The sequence below is a fragment of the Capricornis sumatraensis genome, chromosome 1, assembly GCF_032405125.1.
Source record: "Capricornis sumatraensis isolate serow.1 chromosome 1, serow.2, whole genome shotgun sequence".
NCBI classification, from domain to species: domain Eukaryota; kingdom Metazoa; phylum Chordata; class Mammalia; order Artiodactyla; family Bovidae; genus Capricornis; species Capricornis sumatraensis.
Genome location: NC_091069.1, coordinates 162,900,310 through 162,923,360, shown reverse-complemented (window position 1 = coordinate 162,923,360; position 23,051 = coordinate 162,900,310). Strand labels below are relative to the sequence as shown.

The 23,051-nt window shown below is 37.9% G+C and overlaps 1 protein-coding gene, 1 non-coding gene and 1 pseudogene across 3 annotated transcripts in view; all 3 read right to left on the bottom strand.

The window, feature by feature from the left end:
- Positions 1-7,634: 7,634 nt before the first annotated feature.
- On the bottom strand, positions 7,635-7,705 carry TRNAG-GCC (transfer RNA glycine (anticodon GCC)). Its single transcript has one exon. It is a non-coding gene; the product is annotated as a tRNA-Gly (tRNA).
- Positions 7,706-9,072: 1,367 nt separating this feature from the next.
- CD96 (CD96 molecule) overlaps positions 9,073-23,051 on the bottom strand; it is a 106,475-nt gene continuing 92,496 nt past the window's right edge. The window contains exons 12-16 of one of the 2 annotated variants that reach the window (XM_068975335.1): positions 15,135-15,197; positions 14,306-14,383; positions 13,525-13,542; positions 11,064-11,175; positions 9,073-9,181 (exon numbers count right to left, since the gene is read on the bottom strand). In XM_068975335.1, coding sequence (XP_068831436.1) covers positions 9,073-9,181; positions 11,064-11,175; positions 13,525-13,542; positions 14,306-14,383; positions 15,135-15,197 — 380 coding nt within the window. Of the gene's footprint in view, positions 9,182-11,063; positions 11,176-13,524; positions 13,543-14,293; positions 14,384-15,134; positions 15,198-23,051 lie in introns of both variants that reach the window. The other variant, XM_068975326.1, reaches the window with a different exon arrangement.
- Positions 18,216-19,066, bottom strand: LOC138082097 (cytosolic 5'-nucleotidase 3A pseudogene; annotated as a pseudogene).

Here is a 23,051-nt window from a genome sequence, read left to right as displayed (position 1 = left end):
AAATCAAAGAATTCTATTCATTTCCATAAGAAAGAAAAATTGATTGAAGTTTTGGTGGGTCCCAGCCAGTGCCTAAGGCAGAGTAAGCAAGCCCAGAAATGCAGCAAAAACACTGAATTTGCAGGATGAATCCTCATTGATATTTGCCTGAACTTTGAGATTAAGCAACACTTAGGAATAGAGAAAGAAAACTCCCTCAAATAAACAGATCTTTGCATCTCTGTCTAAGGGTTGCCATGTTTGAAAAAATAGGCTGGTTTTGAGTCAAATTAAGCATTATTTATGTGTGCTAAGTCACTTCAGTCGTGCCTGATTATTTATTAGGGTCTTTTAAGCACTTTTTTCTTAAAACTTTATATTTGGAAATATATTCAAACTTCAAAAATGTTTGCAAAAATAAAAAAGGTAAAAAAAAAAATTCCCACATATCCCCTTTACCTCGATTCATCTATTGTTGACATTATTATCATCTGCTTTTCTCTATCTGTGCATGTATATGTACATATGCATGCGTGTATCTATGGATATATGCATACATATGCACGTACCCACTTGGAAGTAAGTTATATATACTTTATGGCAGTTTACCCTATATACTTCAGTGTGTATTTCCTGAGAATAGGAATATTCTCTTACATAACCAGAGTAGAGTTATTGATACTTTTATCCAGTCTTCTGCCCATATTCCAATTTTGTCAGCTGGTCTGGCAACTGTCAGCTCTGATTTGCCAGATTTCCTTTGTAGCTTTAACCCCTCCAGAAAAGGATCCAGGCTAAAGTTGTGTGTGCATGCTCAGTTGCTCAGTCGTGTCCAACTCTTTGCGACCCTATGGACTGTTGCCCTCCAGGCTCCTCTGTCCATGGGATTCTCCAGGCAAGAATACTGGAGTGGGTTTCCATTCCCTTCTCCTGGGGATCTTTACCCTCCGTCTCTTATGCCTCCTGCATTGGCAGGCGGGTTCTTTACCACTAGCGCCACCTGGCGGCGATGAATTGCCACGTCTTTTAAGCTTCTGGTTTATTTTTAAAGCCCCCTTTTGGCCTTTAGACATTTCTCAATTTGTGTCTGTCTGATGTTGCTTTGTGACTGGATTCAGCTTATTCATTCTCTGCCTTAATGCTGCAAAGGGAATAGTGTGTCCCCGCCAGGGTATGAAATCTGAAGGAGCAGATGTCCATTTGTCCAGCAGATGTCCATGTTTTTTTCCCTCACTGAAGTTAATTTTGGTTACTAGTCAAATTGTTTAATTTCTCCACTACATAATTACTGTTTCTTTTTCCTCTCTTGTAACTAATAAGCATACTTCAGGGGGACCATTTTGAGACCATGCAAATACCTTGATTGTCACGAAAATATCCTCATTATTTAGTATTTGTCAATGAATCTAGCCTGATTTGATCTTTACTATAATGATTACAAAATAATGACTTTCCAACTCCAGCACTCTGTATTTACCAATCGGTTCTCAGCACTCTACTGTAGGCAAAAGCTCTCTCTTTACCCTTCCTCCCTCCCTCCCTCCCTTCCTCCTGTCTCTCTAGATCTCTCTCTTCCTATGTATCTGCAATAAGGATTTATGAATTCTTACTTTTTTCAGTGGCTTCTAATTCATTAGTATACTTACTTATATTGGCATTCAAATTGTCCTAGATTGAACAAGTAGGAGACTTCAAGCTGACTCCTGCATCCTTCTAACGTACCCTCCAACATTTCTTTGGAATGTGTTATTTTCTGACATAAGACATTCCAATCATACATTACATCTATTTTGCCCTTATGCAAACATTTCTCTGAAAGTTCTGATTCCTTTCAGCATGAAATTATAGTGAACAAGATCTGAGTGTCAGATGTGCTACTAGAATACCTTTGCTTCTTGGTTCGTTCAGAAGACAAATGTGGGAAAGACAGGCATGCATAGCTACTTACAACACATGCACAATCAAAATTACCACAACCAATAGGGCCAACTAGATATCATAATATTAATATACAAATTGTATACATAAACATTTATACAGACACATTTCCCCCTTATTTTTCCTTCTTTCTTACACAAAGGTAGCATATTATATACTCTTTGCTTTTTTCCCTTAATGATGTCTCCTGGAAATCACTTCATATTAGTCAACAGAGATTTTCTTTCTTGATTTTACAGCTGTACAGCTTCCATTTTTTTGGTATTTACTATCGCTTATCCTATCAATCTCCTGTTTGGACATTTAGATAGTTTTTTAGTACTTGGCAATGACAAGTAACGCTGTCAAGAATAATCTTGTGTATATATAGTTTGATATTGTTGGAAGTTGAGCTTCAGGATAAATTCTTAAAGAGAAACTGCTAAGTCTAAGATAAATTAATATGTAGTTTGGTTTGATATCATCAATTCCTGTCCACAGTGGTTGTTCCATTTTGCCTTCCCTTCAGCAGCACAGGAGAGTGCCTGTTCCCCCACTGCCTTGACAACAGAGCATGTTGTCAACTTCTCAAATTCTTCACAAGTGAAGGGGAAGAAATAGCGCCTCAATGAAGTTTTAATTTGCATTTCTTTTAATATGAATGAATTTGAAATTTTTTTTTAAAGTGTTATTTTCATATCTTTTTTAGTGACTCATTGGTGTCATATGTTTGACCCATTTTTTCCCACAGAAATTTTCAGCTTTATTATCCTCACTATTTGTAAGTTCTTAATCATTTTGCAAATTATCATTCTTTATTTGTGATATATGTTGTGGATATTTTCACCCAGTTTATCATTTGCCTTTTCACTCCCCTTTATTCTCTGCAAACTGTTTTTCTTTAAGCAGTCAAATTTGTCGATTTTCTTCTTATTGCATGTGGAAATATATATATATATATTCATATACAAACATAGTTGCAGTAGTATGTATATAACAGTGATATAGGACATGTGTATATGTATATATACTATAGAATATGTATATATATATTTAAATATATAGTAATTTATACTATAACTATATATATATTAGTATATATACAAGTATATATATTACAGTATATGTGTGTATATATTTAACTATATAGTAATAGATGTTATTACTGTATTATTACTATATTTAACTATATAGTAACATTATACATTATATACCTTATAACAATAGTCTATATATGTATAATATAAATATAGATATAGTTCCATATAAATGGATAGATACAGATATGCACAGATATATTATGTATATATGGAGTTAGGAAAACATCTCATTTTCTCAAGAGTTTTAATTAGAAATAGTTATTGAATTTTGCCAAAGACTTTTACAGTATCTATGGAAGTTAATCCTGCATCTTGCCTCCTAAGCCTTATTTATATGGTAAATTAAGAGATTTTCTATTAGTGAGCCCTCCTTGCATTCCTGGTATAATCCTTAGGTAAGGTTTCAAGTCCCATCTCTATGTCTCAGATGTCAAGGTCTATACTGAAGTGCCTCTGTCAACACTCTCCTCTCTGAAGCCTTTAAAAAATACTTTTCACACTCTGTCCCTGAAATAATATCCTCTTCTTTATTTTCTCTTCTTTGTATATACTTTTATTTTCAGACTTATCACACTATACTGTATTTATTTGTTTAGAATCTGTTTCTCCCACTAAACTCTACATTCACTGAGCCACTGGAGTGGTTCTTAAGGAATTTTTTATATCAGTTACTTGAGTGTGAAATCTCCAGACCCTAAACTGGCCATCCAAAGGAGTTACTCAGGAGTGGTACTTGTCACACTTTTCCATTAACTGGCCACAGAAATAATGTCCTGTTTATAGTTATGTGATGTTCAGATCTGTTAGGCATCAAAGTATGTTCTTTTGAATCAGTACAACAGCTTTATGTATAAGAAAAACCCAATTCAACCCAATGACTTATAAGAGTGGAATTATGCTGATCCCAAACTAGTAATACAAAAATGGTTCTACCATAGATAAAACTCTCAAATTCTCCTTTCTCTTCCTATTCAGTATTAACATATATTTATGTCTTCAAGAGAGAAAGTACAGAACAGAGAAATTAACTTTTTTTAAAAAATAGATTTTATGTTTTAGAGAACTTTTAAGTTCATAGCAAAATTTGAGGGAAAAATACACACTTCTCATCTTACCCCTGCCCCTCACTATCACAGTCTTCCCCTGTTATCAACATCCTACATCAGAGCAGTATATTTGTTACAATCAATGAACCTATACAGGCATATAATTATAACCCTAAGTCCAAACTTTAAGTTTCACTCTTGATGTACCTTCCATGGGTTTTGACCAATATATTAGAACAAGAATCCACCGGTTTCATATGGTTTCACATGCCTAAGAGGTGTTAACTCTTTACACGGTTGACTGGTCCACCATCAAATTTCCTTTCACAACTCATATGCCTGTTGTTTCGTCCACTTCACTCTGCCTTCCCAATGCCTCTGAGTATTTTCTGGTGATAGGTGAATGGCTTTAACGCTACGATCAGTTTTGTTTGGTGGTATGACTTTTTTGGACAGTAAATGGGAGTCATCTGACAGAACTCTGGGCAGACCCATTCCGGGTATTTACCAAGGGCAGCTAGATGAGGCCCGACCCGTGTTCTCTTCTTTCTGTTGTCACCTTAGGTTTGTTACTCTTCCCCTTTATTTCCCTTGGTGTTGCTCCTTATAACCACAATCCCACAGAGCCTTTGAGCTAACGTGAGGGATCTGAGTGAGCAAACCAACAAAGAACGTAACCGAGGCTGCTGCTGTTGTTCAGTCGCTCAGTCGTGTCTGACTCTTTGCAGCCCCCATGGACTGCAGCATGCCAGGCTTCCACGGGGTCCCAAGGAGTCAGACATGACTGAGCAACTGAACGACCACAACTTCGCTTCTTGGCCTTTTGGCTAAGATCAAGTGGTGGCTCAGACAGAAAGCGTCTGTCTACAATGTGGGAGACCTGGGTTCGATCCCTGGGTCCTGTAGTTCCCTGGAGAAGGAAACGGCAACCTACTCCAGTACTCTTGCCTAGAAAATCCCATGGATGGAGGAGCCTGGTGTCCATGGGGTTGCAAAGAGTTGGACACGACTGAGTGACTTCACTTTTCACTTTTCTTTTTCTTGGTTACAGTCTTTGTCAGTTTGCTAATTCAGGTTAGGAGAGTGTAAAGATACTGGTTGGGGAGAAAAATATAGATTCTATTGTTCTCATTCCTTTGTTAATTTGCACCAAGCCCTAGACCCATCAGAGAAGCACTAGACAGGGGTTAAGAGTAATTTTGAAAGTGTTCCCCGGTCCTGACCTAAAGTCATGTTCCTTTCTGTCTAGTTGTCATCTTCCTGGCCGTAGCATTCAGCCTTGTTAGCAATCAGAGAAGTCAGAAAAAAAAAAAAAGTTGAGAAATGAAGTGTTCTGTTCCCATCATTTTACCGTGTGGTTTTGGCTGGAACCTCAGCTCATTTCTGCCAGTTAATGTCTTTTTTTCCCATCGTGGTAACTTCTACTCACCATTTTAGATGTCTCTGCTGGACACTCAAGCTTCAGCTGGTGGACACAGCCATGGCTGCTGTCATCGAAAACTCAGGCTATGTCTGCCAACTCTCAAAGAACTAAGTTTCAGTGTTTCTGCAGATTCAACCTTCAAGTTCAAGCCCAAATCATTCTCCTAAATCAGAGTGCCGAGAGGGCTGCCTTCAAGAGCCTCTGCCCCTGCTCAGAGCCTCTGAAACAAGGTCCTTGCCATGATCTCCAGCCTTGGTTAGTTTCTTTAAACTTCTTTCCAGCTTCTGATCTTGATTACTTTCTTTTCTCTTTTCATCTCCTAGTCATTTCTTTCTTTCTTTCTTTTTTTTTTTTGTACACTTTTCTGGCCATCTTACCCCAGGGGCCAATTATTTCTACTTTCTTTGTTTTCTGTCAACAACTTTCAGAATATACTACCTGGGCATTATAAAAAAATCAATATTTACTTAAGTGCACAGAAAATAGCTCTTGTCTATAGTAAAAAGAGATACCAAAGAAATTAAATATCATGATGTAACGGAGACTCATCACATTCTGCACTGGAATTCAGAGAGCTGGCTCATCATTTTGGCTCTATCACTTTCAATTATGTGACCTTGGGAAGTCGATTTCATATACTCTGTATCTCTTTGTTTATAGTATGATGTCTAATGCCCTATATGATCATATATTTTATGATTTTAAAGATCTACACTGCAAAGTTAACTTGGTCAAGCCAACCATATGTTCATTAGCTAAAACAAAACTTATGCTGAATCAAGGAAAATGATTATTTTGGCTGAATTAAGTTTCTCTATATCTCTCACTCCAGCACTTGAGTAAGACTTAAAATATGCCTACTTCTGGACTTATGTGTATAGATTAACTTTTGCTATAATAATGATGTGTAACCATCACACTCTTTAATAATGCACATTTGAGTTAGGTTGGAGATTGGTTGATCTCAACTGGGCTTGGTTTGAGTGTTTATGCTCTAATCTGTGAATCTCTTATCTTCTTGGAGCTAACAGCCTACCCTGAAAAATGTTCCTTTTATGATTCTGGCAGAGAACAAGAGTGAGTCCAACAAGTCTTGGGTTAGTCGGTCCATGATATTCCATTGTCCAAAGCAAGTCATATGGCCAAGCCCAAGGTCAAGATGTGCTCATGATGCAGGTGAGCAAAGAAATGAATATTTCTGAACAACAATGTTATCTAACACACCATGCTTTGGGAATGAGTGATTAAAAGGCTTATGTATGGCTTCTTCTTAGTGAAAATTAAATCAATAATGAAGGCATTCAGAAATCTTAAGGATTAGGGTACAATGTTGATACTTCTCCAGTGAGACAGAACTAAATCCCCTCATAGAGAGGAATTGCTGGTTTGAGACAGGCTCTTTGAACTTAAAAATTTTAAGGTGCAGGTGAAAGTGTCACTTTAGTCAAATGAGGGAGGTCAAGATCATAACACGCCTGAAAAGCATCCAGAGTCCTTCTGTTTTGCAGAAAAATTCCTCTAAATCACAGAATGAGTATCCCTCCATGAATAAGCAACTGTTCACTCTATTCAAGTTGGAGATGAATTTACAAATGTTGACCAGAACTTATTTATAATAAAACCAGAAGAGAATATTTCAAAGAGATGGCTAAGACAAACACAGCATAAGACAATTGTTATATGATAGACTGAAAATTACATGACTTATGTCATGCTGTACAACTGTCTATCCCTTTACCAAAACGATCTAAACATCCAACTCTGCCACTTTTTACCCCAATACTTCTACTACTTGTATTCATGTCTCCTAATGGAATAGTAAAAATAAAACCATAATGACTTTTATACAAATCAATGGTGATTAGGTTGTATTAAAAATAACTACTCATGAAGCAATAGTCATATATGTATATATGAAGTTAGTCTTCTTTCTTGAGAACTAATGAGAAATTGAGGGTAATTAAGCCAGGCAAACATAGTTTATTTCTCCATTTATTGGACTGTATTAGTTATCTATTATTCTGTAATACATTATGTTGTAGTTTAGTTGATAAGTTGTATCTGACTCTTTTGCAAGCCCATAGACTGTAGCCCGCTAGGCTACTCTGTCCATGGGATTTCCCAGGCAAGAATACTGGAGTGAGTTGCCATTTCCTCCTGCAGAGGATCATCCCAACCTAGGGATTGAACCTGGGTCTCCTGCTTGGCAGGCAGATTCTTTACCACTGAGCTACCTGGGAACCCAAACTTATTAAACAATAAGTATTTATTATCTCATAGTGTCTGCAGGTCAGAAATTCAGATGAGGTTTAATTGGGTAGCTCTGACTCTCATGAGGTCCCCGCCAAAACATCAAGTGAGGTTGCAGTTACCTAAAGACTTGAGTGGGGGCTGGAGGATGGGCTTAATGACCTCGTTCAATCAAGTCTGGCTGCCTGCTATTTGCTGCAGGTCTACGTTCCCTGATAGGTAGACCTCTTGGTAGAGCTACTTGAGTGTCCTCAGAGCATGGCAACTGGCTTCTTCCAGAGCAAGTGATCAAGGAGAGATCAAGGCAGAAGCTACAAAGTATTTTATGACCTAACCTTAGAAGGCATACTCTAGTCTTCTTGGTTATACCAGGCCTGCGACTGGTACTCACTCACAAGATAGTGCAAGTCTATGACTCTGAGTGTGAATAGCTCCTTGAATTTTATACCCCGACTGTCTCAGCTACCAGATATCTGGTTGTTGGCTGGTTATCCCTATGCTCTTTCCTCATCCTATAGGCAAGAGCCTGGGCTGAGCATGATGGGAGGAACAGTGAAGGAAGATTGGAACTGGGGTGCTTATGCAAGGTATTCTGTTTTCCTCCAGTGAAAATAAACAACTGGATTTCGGTACAAAGATGAATTGTATTTTCCCATTATATGGAACTCTCATTGAAACTTTCACATTTTCATTGTATAATTTTCCTGGGGAATGCAATACACCCCAGGTGCTTAGTTGCTCAGTAGTGTCTGACTGACCCCATGTGACCTGCCAGGCTCCTCTGTGCCTTATCTGGATTTTCCAGGCAAGAATACTGGAGTTGGTTACCATTCTCTTCTCCAGGGTACTTTCTGCCCCAAGGACTGAACCCATGTCTCCTGTGTCTCCTGCATTGGCAGGTGGATTCTTTATCTCTGAGTCACCTGGGAAGCCCTCCTTCAGAGATGTACATAATTTTGGCTAATAGTTTAGAATGTTGGCAAGATGCCCCAAAGAGCAGATCTGGTATGGACATAAGTTTAAAACCCTTGTCATCACCTCAGGGAATTAAAAGTGAAAAATAAAACACTACAAGCACTTTTTTTTTTTTTTTTTAATGCAGCAGCCTAATTTTACAAGAAAATCCTTATAGACTGCACCAGGTGACCGCTTCACATTGCTTCTCAGTCTTATTTAAATTTCTGGCATTTGCAGATGAAAGAGGGTGAGCTTTTGGGAAAACAGGTCAAACACTTCTGATATCCATTTCAGCTGCAGAAGAGGCTTGGCTAGAGGGCGATTATATTAATAAAGCATGATATCTTCTTTTTCGACAGGATTCTAGCAGAATTTTGTTGTGTGTCAAAGCCTCAGAGGACTAGAGTGTCTCCAGCTCATGACAAGGCAGATCACTTCCAATGGACTCCTGAATGCAAGTGTACTTGATGGGAGGTGGAGGTGGCTTGAAAGGCGGAGGTCTTTCCATGCTAGGAACAAAACATTGCTCATTCAAGGCTAAGAATGTCAGGGGTGATGTATGTATGCATAATATATTTTTAGAAGGAAAAAGAGAAAGTGAAAGAGGCATGCTTCCCTGGCTCTCTCAGTTTTTTTCCCTGGCATAACCTGCTTGCTAATCCTGTTAGTATCATTAATTAATATTTTTGTGATATTTTATAATTTGCAAACCATTTTTATCATAGAGTTATATAATTTGCATTTAGGAATTGAGTATTATTGCCACCATTCCACAGATAAAACTGAGGCTCAGAGGTTTTATGCAACTTGCTTAAGAGGAGCAGACCAGCAAGCCAAGCCTTTTAAACAGAACTTACACTCTCCATGGCAACTGCCTCCTAATAGGGGAAGTGTTTCTCTTACGTGGGTTAAAGCATTCCTCCAGAGAAAAGATTTTCAAATTCTGGGACCAAAGATGGCAGTTTTTCTAAGAGTCGCTTTGCTAACCTGACCCCCAGCCCCTCGCCACACACTCATTGTGTGTGAAACAGGGGGACGGTTGGGGGTGGGACGTGAACTTGCCTGAGTCCCTGAGTTGATGGATGGCACCTTCATCCTTTCTGTTTGTATCAGTGAACACTCTTAGAGTCATCTCTGTATAAAGAAAGTACTGGTCTACGTTTGCACAGTTCACCTCTTTGTCTGAAGTGCATAGGCATAAGGTGAGTGTGGGATTTAGCTGTACAAATGCTCCAGCTCTCTTGCTATCAGGAAATAGAGGCATATTTGTGGGCAGACTCAAAAATCTCTACCCCTTGTCTATCAATACACAGTACCTTAATTTCTCCTTAGAGGGAGAGAGAAGGAGAGATACTGAGAAAAACAGAGGGGGGTTATTTTTCATCTCTATATAACACAGTCATTTGAATATAGAACAACAACAACAAAATCAATTCAGATTTTCAGATTCCTGTTTTCTCATTTTAATATAAAAATCTTCAACACCTATTACCTGGTTAAGGTGGATAGCATTCTAAGAAATCTGAAATTCTGTTTTTTTCTGGGGAATTAGGAATTTCTTAAGGTCACATGGTGGCCAAGCTGTAGTACTTGGACAAAAGTCCAGAATTTCTGACTCGTGGTTTGGTGTTTTATTCACCACAAAACATCCCCTACACGTGGCTATAGAGTCTTCAAGGATACACTAAGTAAAAGGCAGGCCACACAGTCAATATCATCTGAGACAGCAGTAGTAAGATGTGGAGGATCAACTTTGTGTATTCTGAAGATCTCCTCTAAGCATGCCCTGAACCAGGCCGATCAAAAACAGCCAAGTCAGAAAAGTGAGCCTTAACCTTCCCCGCCATTTCAGACTTCTCAGTGGAGGGAGGAAAGTTCTGGAAACCATTTCAATAAGACAAAAAGACTGCTTTCTTTTCCCCGTGGGGAGAAAGGATAAGGGCAGTAAAAGCCCATTTTGCTGAAAAGCAGCTGGAAATTTCTTAAAATTACCTTTCTTACTCAATTTCACACTTCAGTATCTAGGCTCACCTGGGCCCAGGCAGTTCAGAGATGCATGAAAATGAAAAGAATAATGAAGGTTAAAAAGAAAAAATCAGTTTCAGTTTTGAGGTGATGTGAGCCTCCATTCTCATTTCATGCCTACTGATATTCCATCCAGTGAGTGCTCCAGCCTGAACGGGTAGAGCGCACCAAGTCAGAAGCTGTGCGTCTCATTCCAACTGTGTGGTACTGGGGAAGCTGGGCAGCCTCTCTGAGCTTCTCTAAGCCTCATTTCCTCAGTTACATAGGAGAGAAACACTACTATCTAGGAATGATATTTAAAGCGTTGAGTGAATATTTTCTGCTGAAAAAAGTAACTGCTCCTGCATGTCTCAGTACTGTACTCACATTTCTTTTTGGTACTGATACCATTTTCTCACTCCAAGACCAAACAATACGAGACAGGAGAAGAGCAAAGCTGCCACAACCACCGGCCAGGACATTCCATCTTTGGGCTTACCTGAAAAGGGCATAAAGAGAGATGAACTTTGATGCCAAATTTGGCAAATGGGAAGCAGGATGAATTGGGTTAGTTTGCTTACCTGCAACATGCATTTCCAAGAGCTGTGGGGTGTTCACAGTCATGCTCTGGGATCATTTCTATGGCTGGTTCTCATATCGTTTTTGCATTTATACAATTGCATTTCTTTTTTTTTTACATGAATACCTTTCTTGTTAGAATGTTCCAGACCTAATCTTTTCTTTCTCTTTCTCAAGGGCCTGGACAATTCCTGGCACAGGGTGGCCAATAAAATGTGACTTGTAAGAGGAGAGGAGTTTGGGGGAGAGTGGACACCCGTGTGGTATGGCGGAATGTATGGCTGAATCCCATTGCCGTTCACCTGAAACTATCCCATTGTTAATTGGCTACACTCTGATATAAAATAAAAAATTAAAAACAAATGAACACATAAAACTGATAATCTGTAAATTTGTTTTCCAAATTCATTCCAGTAAAGTAAAAGTTTGATGTGTGAAATACTGGTTTATCTTTAAATTCTTTTTCTTTAAGGAGTCATTAAAATGCTTTATGAAATACTAGTGTGTTAGGAGGAGGAAGAAAAAGTAAAAGGCATTATAACATTCTAAAGGTCTGCAAGTACAAAGCTGAGAAGGCCAGAGGCAATATAAATACAATATTTTGGACTGTCTCACTTTTTCTGTAACATGAAGGAAAAATTAAGTAAATGAACCCTCTTAGGAAATAAGATTGTCTGGTTCTGCCTGGCAGAAAATAAAAGGGAATGTTTATAATTGTATAGTTACTTAGTTTTTTCCTTTTAAAAAGTGTTTTATGCTCATGTTAAAAATTCAAACGGTACAGAAATATAAACTACAATGAAAAGGAAGTATCCTTACTTCTTCAAATGCCAGCTAGAGGTTATAACTTTTAATAGTCAATTATGTTAACTATTTCATAGTTAATTCCCATCAGAAATTTTTAATGCAAAAAAGCAAATATAGGTGCCGTGAATATACATCCTTTCATATTACAAATGGGGGCACCCTGTACATACTGCTCTCTTCTTGGCTTCTTTCTCTTAAAAAAATCTTGGAATATTTTTCACAGACGTGCATAGAAGTTTACCTCATTTGATTAAATGACTGGATGGTTCCCCAGCGTGTGGATCTACTGTGCTTTATTTAATTGGCCTTAATGTTGGATGGTTACATTGCTTCTAGGCTTTTCTTATTTCTAATAACACTACAGTGAAATTCCTTATACATTATAGATAGATCTTTAGCTCTTCAGATTACAGAAATCTTTTGGGCAAAAGCGCATTTTTGCTTTATTTTTACTATCAATAAAAGAATATTTTCATTATTTTAACTAGATTATAAACCGTGTGTAGACTTTTTAAATTTATTTGATTGCTTCAGATTTATTACACTGCTTTTCATTAAGTGAAGTCTCAAAAAAATAAAACACACACGAGCCCAAAAATCTAGATTTAAAATATTTGTTACCCAATCTTTTTTATATTTTACATAGTTTGGACAGCAGCCATATGATTCTGTCATAACACTGATCACCAGGGCTGAAGATTTTTCCTCTTACAACAGATATCCAGGGATTGGAGGTCTTCCTGGTGCTCGCGCTACTTTAGTTTTGTCAGGGGGACGCTGACGGTACCCTGGAAGCTCACACAGTCCTATACTAAGTAACCCTGTGGCTCACTGATGCACAGGGGCTAGAGTTCACAGTAGTGCTAGAGTATCATGATCACAAAAGAAACAATTACACAGGAAATCAATTTAGGACTACACACAGTTCTCTTTCAGTGAAGTCAAGACTGACTTACTCTACACTGGCAATATAGTGGACTATAACATTTTACCTCCAGAGTTTTTGAGAAATGAAAGAACAACAGGTTTTAGATAGATCTTCTGTCAATGCTTACTAATTTTCTCCCAACCAAATATAGAAAATGAGGCCATTGGCTGCAGCAATGTCCTGGTGGAAAAGCAGAGCTCCAGTTTGCCCCAATTCCTCAAGTATGTAGTTCCTTTCCTTTTTAAATAATTTTATTTATTTATTGTGGCTGCACTGGGTCTTTGTTGCTGCACAGGCTTTTTTCTCTAGTTGCAAAGAGCGTGGGCTCCTCTTCATTGCAGTGTGCAGGCTTCTCATTGCAGTGGCTTCTCTTGCTGCAGAGCAGACTCAAGGGCTTGCAGGCTGCAGTACTTGCAGCACGTGGGTGATTCCACTATGGGGAATCAGGAGTTGTGATTCCCCAGCTCTAGAGCACAAGCTCAACTAATTGTGGTTCACAGGCTGTGTTGCTCTGTGGCATGTGAGATATCGGACTAGGAATGGAACCCGTGTCTCCTGCATTGGCAGGTGGATTCTTCCACTGAGCCACCAGGGAAGTCACAGGTAGTTCTTTAGGGCACCAATAGTTAAAGATGTTGGTAGGATGTCAGTTTGCAGCTCCACTGCCATGCTGTATGCAGGATGGATGATGCACCAGTGACTGAGGGCTATATGAACTTCAATATGAAATAAATTGAATCCCCAGGTAGAGTTCACCAGTTAAGTGAATATCTTCTGAAGTTAAAGAGTTGATTATGCCTTGAATTTACAATCAAGATCTGCATTGGGAGGGTTGTAACTTTATTGAAAACCTTGACTTCTTATGATAAAAAGCAAGGGTTATATTTAGCATTGACAAACTTTTATTAGTTGAATTATAGGAATAATTTTTGTTCCAACCATCAGACTATACTTTCATAAAGTTGAAATATTTCTCAGTACTTTTCACTTGGCTAATTCCTACTCATTCCAGATTTTATTTTAAATGTATCCCCAGAGAATCCTTTTTAGTTCCCCAATTACAATCAGATCTTTCTGTTAGACTCTGACAACATCTTGCACTATATCATAGGATTTGTCACAAATAGATTTAACCGCATGATTATTTATTTACTATGTATCATCTATAATAGATTATACTCTTCAGGAAGCCAGTGTTTTCAATACTCAACAGCTGTCTTAGTGCCTGACAAATGATAGGCATGCAATAAATATTTGTAGAGCAAATAAAACATAAAATTAAAAAAAATGGTAAATGACTCACCAGTGATATGACTGTGATTATTTTTAGTAGATACATTGGCAGTTGTGGGAACTTCTGAAGATGCTCTGGTTGCGCTGGTGAAAATGTCACCTAGGGATACAGAGGGAATATCTGAACTAATCCTAAGGACCATTTCCATCTGATTAAAAGGTATAAAATGCTGATTGGACTTCATTTGCTATTAGAAAGAGCTCATCTGAATGGCTCAAATGCTCCTAAAATACTAATATTATATGTGAAGTTTGTTAAGGACCAATTTATGCAAGGTTAGTATCCTAGGATAATAGTTACCAAAGCAGTAAAGCTTCCTATGGATTTGAAGAAAAAAAGAGAAACAGTACAGCACATACAGTAAAATAATATCTGCGAAAGAATCTCCAGGAGGAAATGATTATGGGAAAAGGTCTGAAGCTGGGGTCATGGGGAGAAGAGGTTTATCTCTAGAGCCCCAGGTTATTAGAGGTCTTCCCATTCTAATGTGTCTGATAAGGTTATTAAAAATTCCTGTGCAACATTTGAGTAGACAAATCCATGTCGACAAATCATTCCATTTTACAATGGAAAATTAAAGCTTAAAATGCATTTTAATGGATTTCTTTGGTCCCAAAATGCATCTTGAAATAAAATAGAGGCAAATCCATGACTTTATCTCTGACCAACTTTTCTGAGTGACTGAGAAGAAGTTTGCCTTCATTCATTGTCATTTTCATCTTCACTGTCATTTTCATCAAGACGCACTTTTAAATACCTGAGATTGGCTTTGTATCAGTTCTTTTCCACCTCTTCCCGCATAGAGCAGACTAATACCTTCCCGGACCCTAAGTCTCCTCTAAGTGCTCACCAGGAAGTGTTGAACCTGTGCCTGAGGAGGGCGAACTGTTTATTTCACTGGGCATCCATGGAGCTGCGAAAGAAAGAAGATATTGGAAAATTTATTGTCTCTTCTTGACCTTCAATTGAGTCTACTTATTATGAAAAATGGGATATTAATGAACATTTCAAGTGATATCATCAAAGTACTCTGCAGCACACCTCAGAATGTCCCAAAATAAAGTAAGAGCTGAAGATGTGTCTGATGGGGAAGGTTTTGTTTTTTGTTTTAAAATTGGAATATAGTTGCTCTACAATGTTGTTTTATTTTCTGCTGTACAATGAAGTGAATCAGCTATATGTATACATATATTTCCTCCCTCTTGGACCTCCCTCCCACTCCATTCCTCAACCCAACTATCTAGGTCATCACAGAGCAGCAAGCTGAGCTCTCTGCTCTGTATAGCAGGTTCCCACTAGCTATCTGATTCACACATGGCAGTGAACATACACTAATCTCAATCTCCCAGTTCACCCCACCCCCCAACCCCCGTGTCCACACATCCATTCCTTATGTCTGGTATCTATTCCTGCCTTGCAAATAGGTTCATCTGTACCATAGGGAAGTTTTATGATTATAGCCATTTAAGGCAGGAAAAAGAAAGGGAAGGAAAACACTAGGAGCAGTTTCTCCAGCCACAGAATGTGTGCTATGTCTGTTCCATAGATAAACTAAAAGAATGGGAGAGAGGGAAAGCCTAGGTGTGTTATGGCGGCCTCAGTCAAGAGAAGATGCCAACAGGACTTTGAAGCCCTTGGTGAAACTTGCAAGAGTGAACAAAGTAATTTGTACTTGTGGGTAAGATGACATTCTTGTTTGAGGATGAAAACTGAACCATATCAGACTCCTGAATTATCAGACTCCTGGGTTACAGTGGAGAAGGCAATGGCACCCCACTCCAGTACTCTTGCCTGGAAAATCCCATGGACGGAGGAGCCTGGAAGGCCCCAGTCCATGGGGTCGCTGAGGGTCGGACATGACTGAGCAACATCACTTTCACTTTTCACTTTCATGCATTGGAGAAGGAAATGGCAACCCACTCCTGTGTTCTTGCCTGGAGAATCCCAGGGATGGAGGAGCCTGGTGGGCTGCCATCTATGGGGTTGCACAGAGTCAGACATGATTGAAGTAACTTAGCAGCAGCAGTGGGTTACAGGCCTTGCTAGCTGCTGGGTGAATCCTTTTGATCCACTCAGAGGCAAACCTTCCCCTTTAAGTGGATGGTAGCAATTCCAGAAACACATATGGCCTCTGAAATAGACCTATCAATTCATTTTATTTAGTTCTCCATCTTTGGCAGAAGAGTTCCACTTCTTGGCAGTCTCTGCATGTCTGTATTTGATAACACGCCTATAATGTGATATAAAGTAAAACAGCTACAGTAGTGTATGGTTATAATCGGTAAACAGATATTATACTCATTTATTTAAAACATTGGCATACGTGATTTTCCCAGTTGAATGCTTTCTTACATGTCAAGACCAAAACAAGTAGACAAAGCCAAAACAAAAGAAAACAAACATTAAAAACCCCCTTGGCCTGACCCTTTCTTGATTTCTCGCTAGTTGCCAATGGCAGTTGCTGGTGCAGACAAAAGCACGTTACCAGGCCTTTCAGTAGGGCTGTAAGTCAGTGCCTTCTGGGGACTGCTCCCAGGACCGTCTGTCATAGCTACTCCGCTTGGGATTTCCCCCAAGGTTAGGCTATTTTGTATATAGCTATTTTGAAGTTGTTTAGGTCAGGGAGCTGCTCTTGTCTTCAATACAGTTCTATGACCCTGTGCATGTGATCTTGACTACTTTTTGTTCTAGACAAAATGCTAAGATCTATAGATGACAATGGACTGGGTACTTTTAAATACTGAGTTTTAATGTTTAAGACATTAAGCTAGGAGTTTGTTGACAATGAGCAAAAATCAACTAAAAAGAAACTGGAACCAAGCCTGGGTTTAGGTAAAATTATGAAGAAGGCAGTTTGTTCTGAATAACCTTAGAATTTATTTTTTGTTTGTTGTTGTTCAATATGGAATCTCCTTTACTTCCTCCTTTTAGGGCTTGATGCCTCTATTTCTTCCTTTCTTTAACTTTTTGCTGCATGGTATGTGGGATCTTAGTTCCCTGATAAGGGAATGAACCCACACCCCTGCATTGGAAGTGCAGAGTTTTAACCATTGGACCAGCAAGGAAGTCCCAATGCCTCTATTTCTTTTCTCTTCAAAATCTGCTATCAAGAAAGGATATGATAAATTCAATTATGCTAAGATACAAATGGTTTAACAAGTTCTATTACTTTGAGAGAAATGGGTATTTAAGAGAAGATTTTCTATTTTATGTTTATTGTCAGTAAGTCAATATAGAACACTTGTAATGATCAGTGATATCTGGACAACAATAGTTTTTTAAATCAAATACAAAGTGCTAGTCCTCTCTGTAAATTCAATATTGATTTTCTCCAAACAAAAGAACCAAGCATAATACAATTTCAGGAGATGTTAATATCATCACATGATACATTCAATTTGCAAAAATGGCAATATTTAAAATGATGTAAATTATTTGACCATTTTATAAAACTTCCTTTTGGCCTTCTGAAAACTTTGCAAGTGTAAAATGATCTCAGAAAATGTGCAATAAGATTGAACTACAGTATGTTTAAGTGGGAAAGGGCATGGGTAAACCTATGGCTGATTCATGTTGAAGTTTGGTAGAAACGAATGTAACACTGCAAAGCAATTATCTTTTAATTAAAAATAATAAATAAAAAATTGAGCTATAAAAACTACACTTTGGAAACCTAGGGAGTTATTTTTCTGATTTTGTCTTTGAGATTTTTCAAAATCTGTTTAAAAAAAAAGTGGAAGCTGTTGAAAGAGGTGAAAAAGAGGAGTTTCCAGTTGATAGATTTAACATGTCTGAAAATATACAAGTGATGTAAAGGAAAAACTTCAGGAGCAAGAATATATCATAGTTGAGTCGTTGAGCAAGATGAAGAGATAGAAGCTCTTGTATCAGCTGCTTCCACAGGAGAGAGGTCTTCCTGCAGAAGGCATGTTTACAGAATCCTCAGTAAGACAGAGCTGGCCATCCCCAGTGATTTATCTTTCACTAAAGAATACTTTTTCCAAAAGCTCAACGAATGATCATTTAGACATCCAGTTTTTAGGATGTGTGAAACACTGGCTCCACTCCATTGCCATTCTTAAGTCTCCTCGGCTGTCTCTCTACTGTTGTTTTCTAACTGATTGAAATATTCTGTGTTCTCAAGGTATCATCTTGTTTGTTAAATATATAAGTTAATTCTCCTTTAAGTCCTTTGAGAACATTTTCACCTAAATCTAAGAATGAATGCTACTTTGACATTTGGATGATAAACATGAGCTTGATGGATAACGTCCTCTCGGACATCACCATTATCAACCAAAAATATGAACATAGGGATACTGTGTTGTTAGAGTTTCTCAAATAAATTCTTATATCCTTCCTTTGGCATAGCATCAGTTTCTTCCACAATTCTTTTAAATTTAGCTTTTGATAAAATAAACATTATTTGACAAGGAGACTACGTTACTTAGCATACCATTCTACCATAAAAGGGTACTTCTCTTCTATAGGAAAAACAAGATCAACTTTGATAGTATTGCCTTTTTCTTTGAGTTGCAATAACATTTTTTGACATTCATTTGTAACCAGCTTACAGTTCTCAATAATATTATGACATGTTAGGCATCTCTCCCTTTGCGGGAAGATCTATTTAGTGTCATATCAAGGCCCAAGATTATCTGGTTTGGCAGACCCTCTTTTGACAACATCACAGATAATTTCTGTTACTCTTCTGGGGTTCTTGAGGCAACGTGAACTTCTCTAAAATTCTGGCATAATTTTTATATGTACAGACTTTCTATTGGGTAACCAATCTTCCTTAAGACATTCTGAGTTCTGTCCTTACTTTTGTCCTTAGAGCAAAGGCATAGGGTGGCAAGCAATAGCCACAGATGCAAGGCTGTGACATAGAGACCTCATTGATCTTGGTCTTCTGCCCTATCTTTTTCTTCAAGGTACTGGATCAGCATCACCCCTTCCATCAGATGCAACTGGCACCAGCTAATTACTGTCCACTTTTGCCACGATCACTTAATCTATAAATGGGACACTTACGCTCTTCCTGACCACAAAACAAACATGATACTCACAAGCTTGGGAAGTGTGGAGCTTGTGTACTAACAGTGTAGAAATCCATGGAATCGCCATGGTATTTTAACAAAGGAGAGAATTTTAAATCAGAGGAATAAATCTATAATTTGAGGCTGACCTAATGAGGAATTAGGTGACAGAACGGGAGCAGAACAGTGTTTTAGAGAAGAGAAAATGGAAAGAGATGTGACCTGAGGCATGTAAGATTTTAGAATTTGAGGGTAAGAATGGTGAGTTTATTACTCCAGGAGTCAGCATCCTGACCAACATGGAACAGAGGGGCTGAAGAGATCCTGGTGCAGCCTGTGATAGGACCCAGCATTGTTGTAGGTCCTGGCATTGCTGGGTCCCTTCCATTGATGCTCAGCTCCTTAGTTCCAGCTTGTTTATCGCCCTCTGCCTATAAAAAGTTAGAGGGGTTCTCATAAAATTATTTCCAGGAGTATGAGGAGAAATAGCCAGGACCAGAGGCAGGATAAGCAGTACACTTGTAAGAGTTAAGAAGAGCTATGGCTGATTAATATTGATGTTTGGCAGAACTAACACAATTCTGTAAAACAATTATCTTTCTATTTACAAATAAATTTAAAATAAAAAAGAGTTAAGAAGAGTATGTAAAATTTGAAGAATAAGGGATGCAAGGTCACAGAATAGAATGAAGACCTCATGTGAGATCAATAAGAGGTATCCTGAGGCTTGTGTGTGCGTGTGTGTGTGCGCACACGTGCATAAATAAACTTGATGATTTTGGTAATGGGTAAATTGGAGGGTTTAAGGACCCATGGAGACTCATATCATTTTTCTGCTTGTCTGAGACAGACTGACTGATTTCAGAGTGGCTTCAGGCTCCACTGGGCCAGAGGGATGACTGGAAAATGCAGGGAAAAAAAAAAGTAATTAAGCTTCAATTTTCTGCTCCATGGCCTGATCACCTGAGTGTCAGGATGAAAATGTGTCCTAGGACATTATTAAGGTCATACACTTTGGGTATTTAGAAGGTCAGTTTTGGTATCCCCATTTCACAGATGGTTACATTAAAATATGCATTCTTCTTCTAGACTGCAGGAACTGGGATTAAGATTCTAATACTCTTCAACTCCAGTCTAGACCTCTTCCAGTTAATAAATAACAAAATAACAACAAAAGAATATATTAAAACATGTATGAGTTTAGTGTAAATGCAATGTGCTCAGAATCTTCTAGTGACATTTAATATATATGAACTATACAAAGTGTATGTGTAAGCAAATATCTCATAGAATGTGTTCACAAAGAACAAGGGCCCTAGAAACACTGCTAGTGGGTTTATTTCACTAGAAATCGATCCATTATCATTCTTTTTCTGCCTCTGAGCATTTCATAAATCAATTGAAATAAACATATTGAAAGAAAAAATTCCCATTACCAATGCCTGCCATGAATCTTGCCAAATGCATCATCTAATATTGGATGTCATATTACAGTCCAATCCAACGAGTAGAAACATGTTTCAAAAACAGTTTGGGAGTGAGCAATCAATATTAACTTGTTGGACCCTAATGTGTTTTTGTGAATGATTATAAATAGAGCAACTCACTGCAGGGAATTTTTTCTTTAAGCTTATAGATGAAAAATGGCAACCGGTTAACAAGATCTTCTTGCATAAGTAAGAAGAGGGTTTTTACTGCCAGGAAAAAATTGTCTGCTGAGTTTTAGAGTCCCTTCCTAGATTTCACAATTTCTAAGGCTATTTTTATGATAAGAATGATAAAGAGATATCTGAGGATAAATGAAGTTTTCAAGTGGGGAAGGACAGAAACTCTGAAGGATTACAATAGTTTATTTCATTATGAAATCTATTAAAAAGAAGAAAAATATTCCTGTGTAAATTAGGAAGCACTTTCAAGTAAGACCCTTTCAATTTTCTAGTTTCTGGGGCAAAAAGTACCTTGGGTGATCTCTGTACTTTATACTGTTGTGATGCACTGGGTGAAAAGGATTTTAGTGTGGGCACAGATGCTATTGTAATAATTTAAATAAAGCAAGTAAGTGAAAAGTTCAAAACCTCAATTAAGCAGATCATTTCTTCTCACTGTAGTACCTACTGGCTATTGTTTTGTTTGGCTTCATAATATTCATTGAGTTATTTTCTCATCCTATTCCACATTCTTTTATTATTGAACATATTTGTCCTTAATAATTCCCAAACTCATACACAGATTTTGGAATTATATAAATAATATTATAAATTTTACTCCCTCTCCTATCTTTTGTATGTCCATTCAAAAGCAAACATTGTCTGAATATTGTCTACATATTTTAAATTTTTATCAAATATTAAATCTAAATCATATAGTATTTGGTTATATTAATACTTGTTTTAATCCTAAATAGTATCACACTAAGTGAAGTAAGCTAGGCAGAGAAAGACAAACATCATATTACTTACATGTGGAATTAAAAGAATGATACAAATGAACTTATTTACAAACCAGAAATAGACTCACAGACATAGAAGCTTATGGTTACCAAAGGGGAGGACAGGGGAGGGATAAATTAGGAGTCTGTGATTAAAATACACATTACTATATATAAAATAGATAATCAACAAAGGACCTACTGTATAGCAGAGGGAACTATACTCAATATTTTGTAATAACCTATAATGGGAGAGAATGTAAAAAAAGAATATATATTTCAGTTCAGTTCAGTTCATTTCAGTCGCTCAGTCGTGTCTGACTCTTTGCGACCCCATGAATCGCAGCACGCCAGGCCTCCCTGTCCATCACCAACTCCTGGAGTTCACTCAGACTCACGTCCATCGAGTCAGTGATGCCATCCAGCCATCTCATCCTCTGTCTTCCCCTTCTCCTCCTGCCCCCAATCCCTCCCAGCATCAGAGTCTTTCCAATGAGTCAACTCTTTGCATGAGGTGGCCAAAGTACGGGAGTTTCAGCTTTAGCATCACTCCTTCCAAAGAAATCCCAGGGCTGATCTCCTTTAGAATGGACTGGTTGGATCTCCTTGCAGTCCAAGGGACTCTCAAGTGTCTTCTGCAGCACCACAGTTCAAAAATATATATTTATATATATGTATAACTGAATCACTTTGCTGTACACCTGGAGCTAACACAACATTGTGAATCAACTATATTTCAAAACAAATTGGAAAAAAAATTTTTTAAATTTAAAAAATAAATTTTACTTGAATTTATTATTCCATATATTGTCACTTGGCATTTACTTTTTTGATTCAACATAGTGCTATTAGAATTCATTCATGCTGCCATATATGACTGACATTCACTCATTTTTCATTGTTCCACAGTATTTTATGATTGTATTACAACTTACTTATCTACACTCCTAACTATAGATTATTTACAGTTTTATTTTTTGTTGTTATTATAAGCAGTGTTCTCCTCCCCAACATTTGTATACAAATCTCCTGGACACATGTAATAATTTATTTTGGGGGGGTATTTATATAGGAGTGGGCTTCCCTGGTGGCTCAGACAGTTAAGAATCTGCCTGCAGTGCAGCGACGCAGGTTCGACCCCTAGGTCAGGAAGATTCCCTGGAGAAGGGAATGGCTACCCACTTTAGGATTCCTGCCTGGAGAATCCCGTGGACACAGGAGCCTGGCGGGCTACGGTATGTGGGGTTGAAACATGACTGAGTGACTACTACTTGAAGTAGAAGTGTTGGATTTTCTGGCA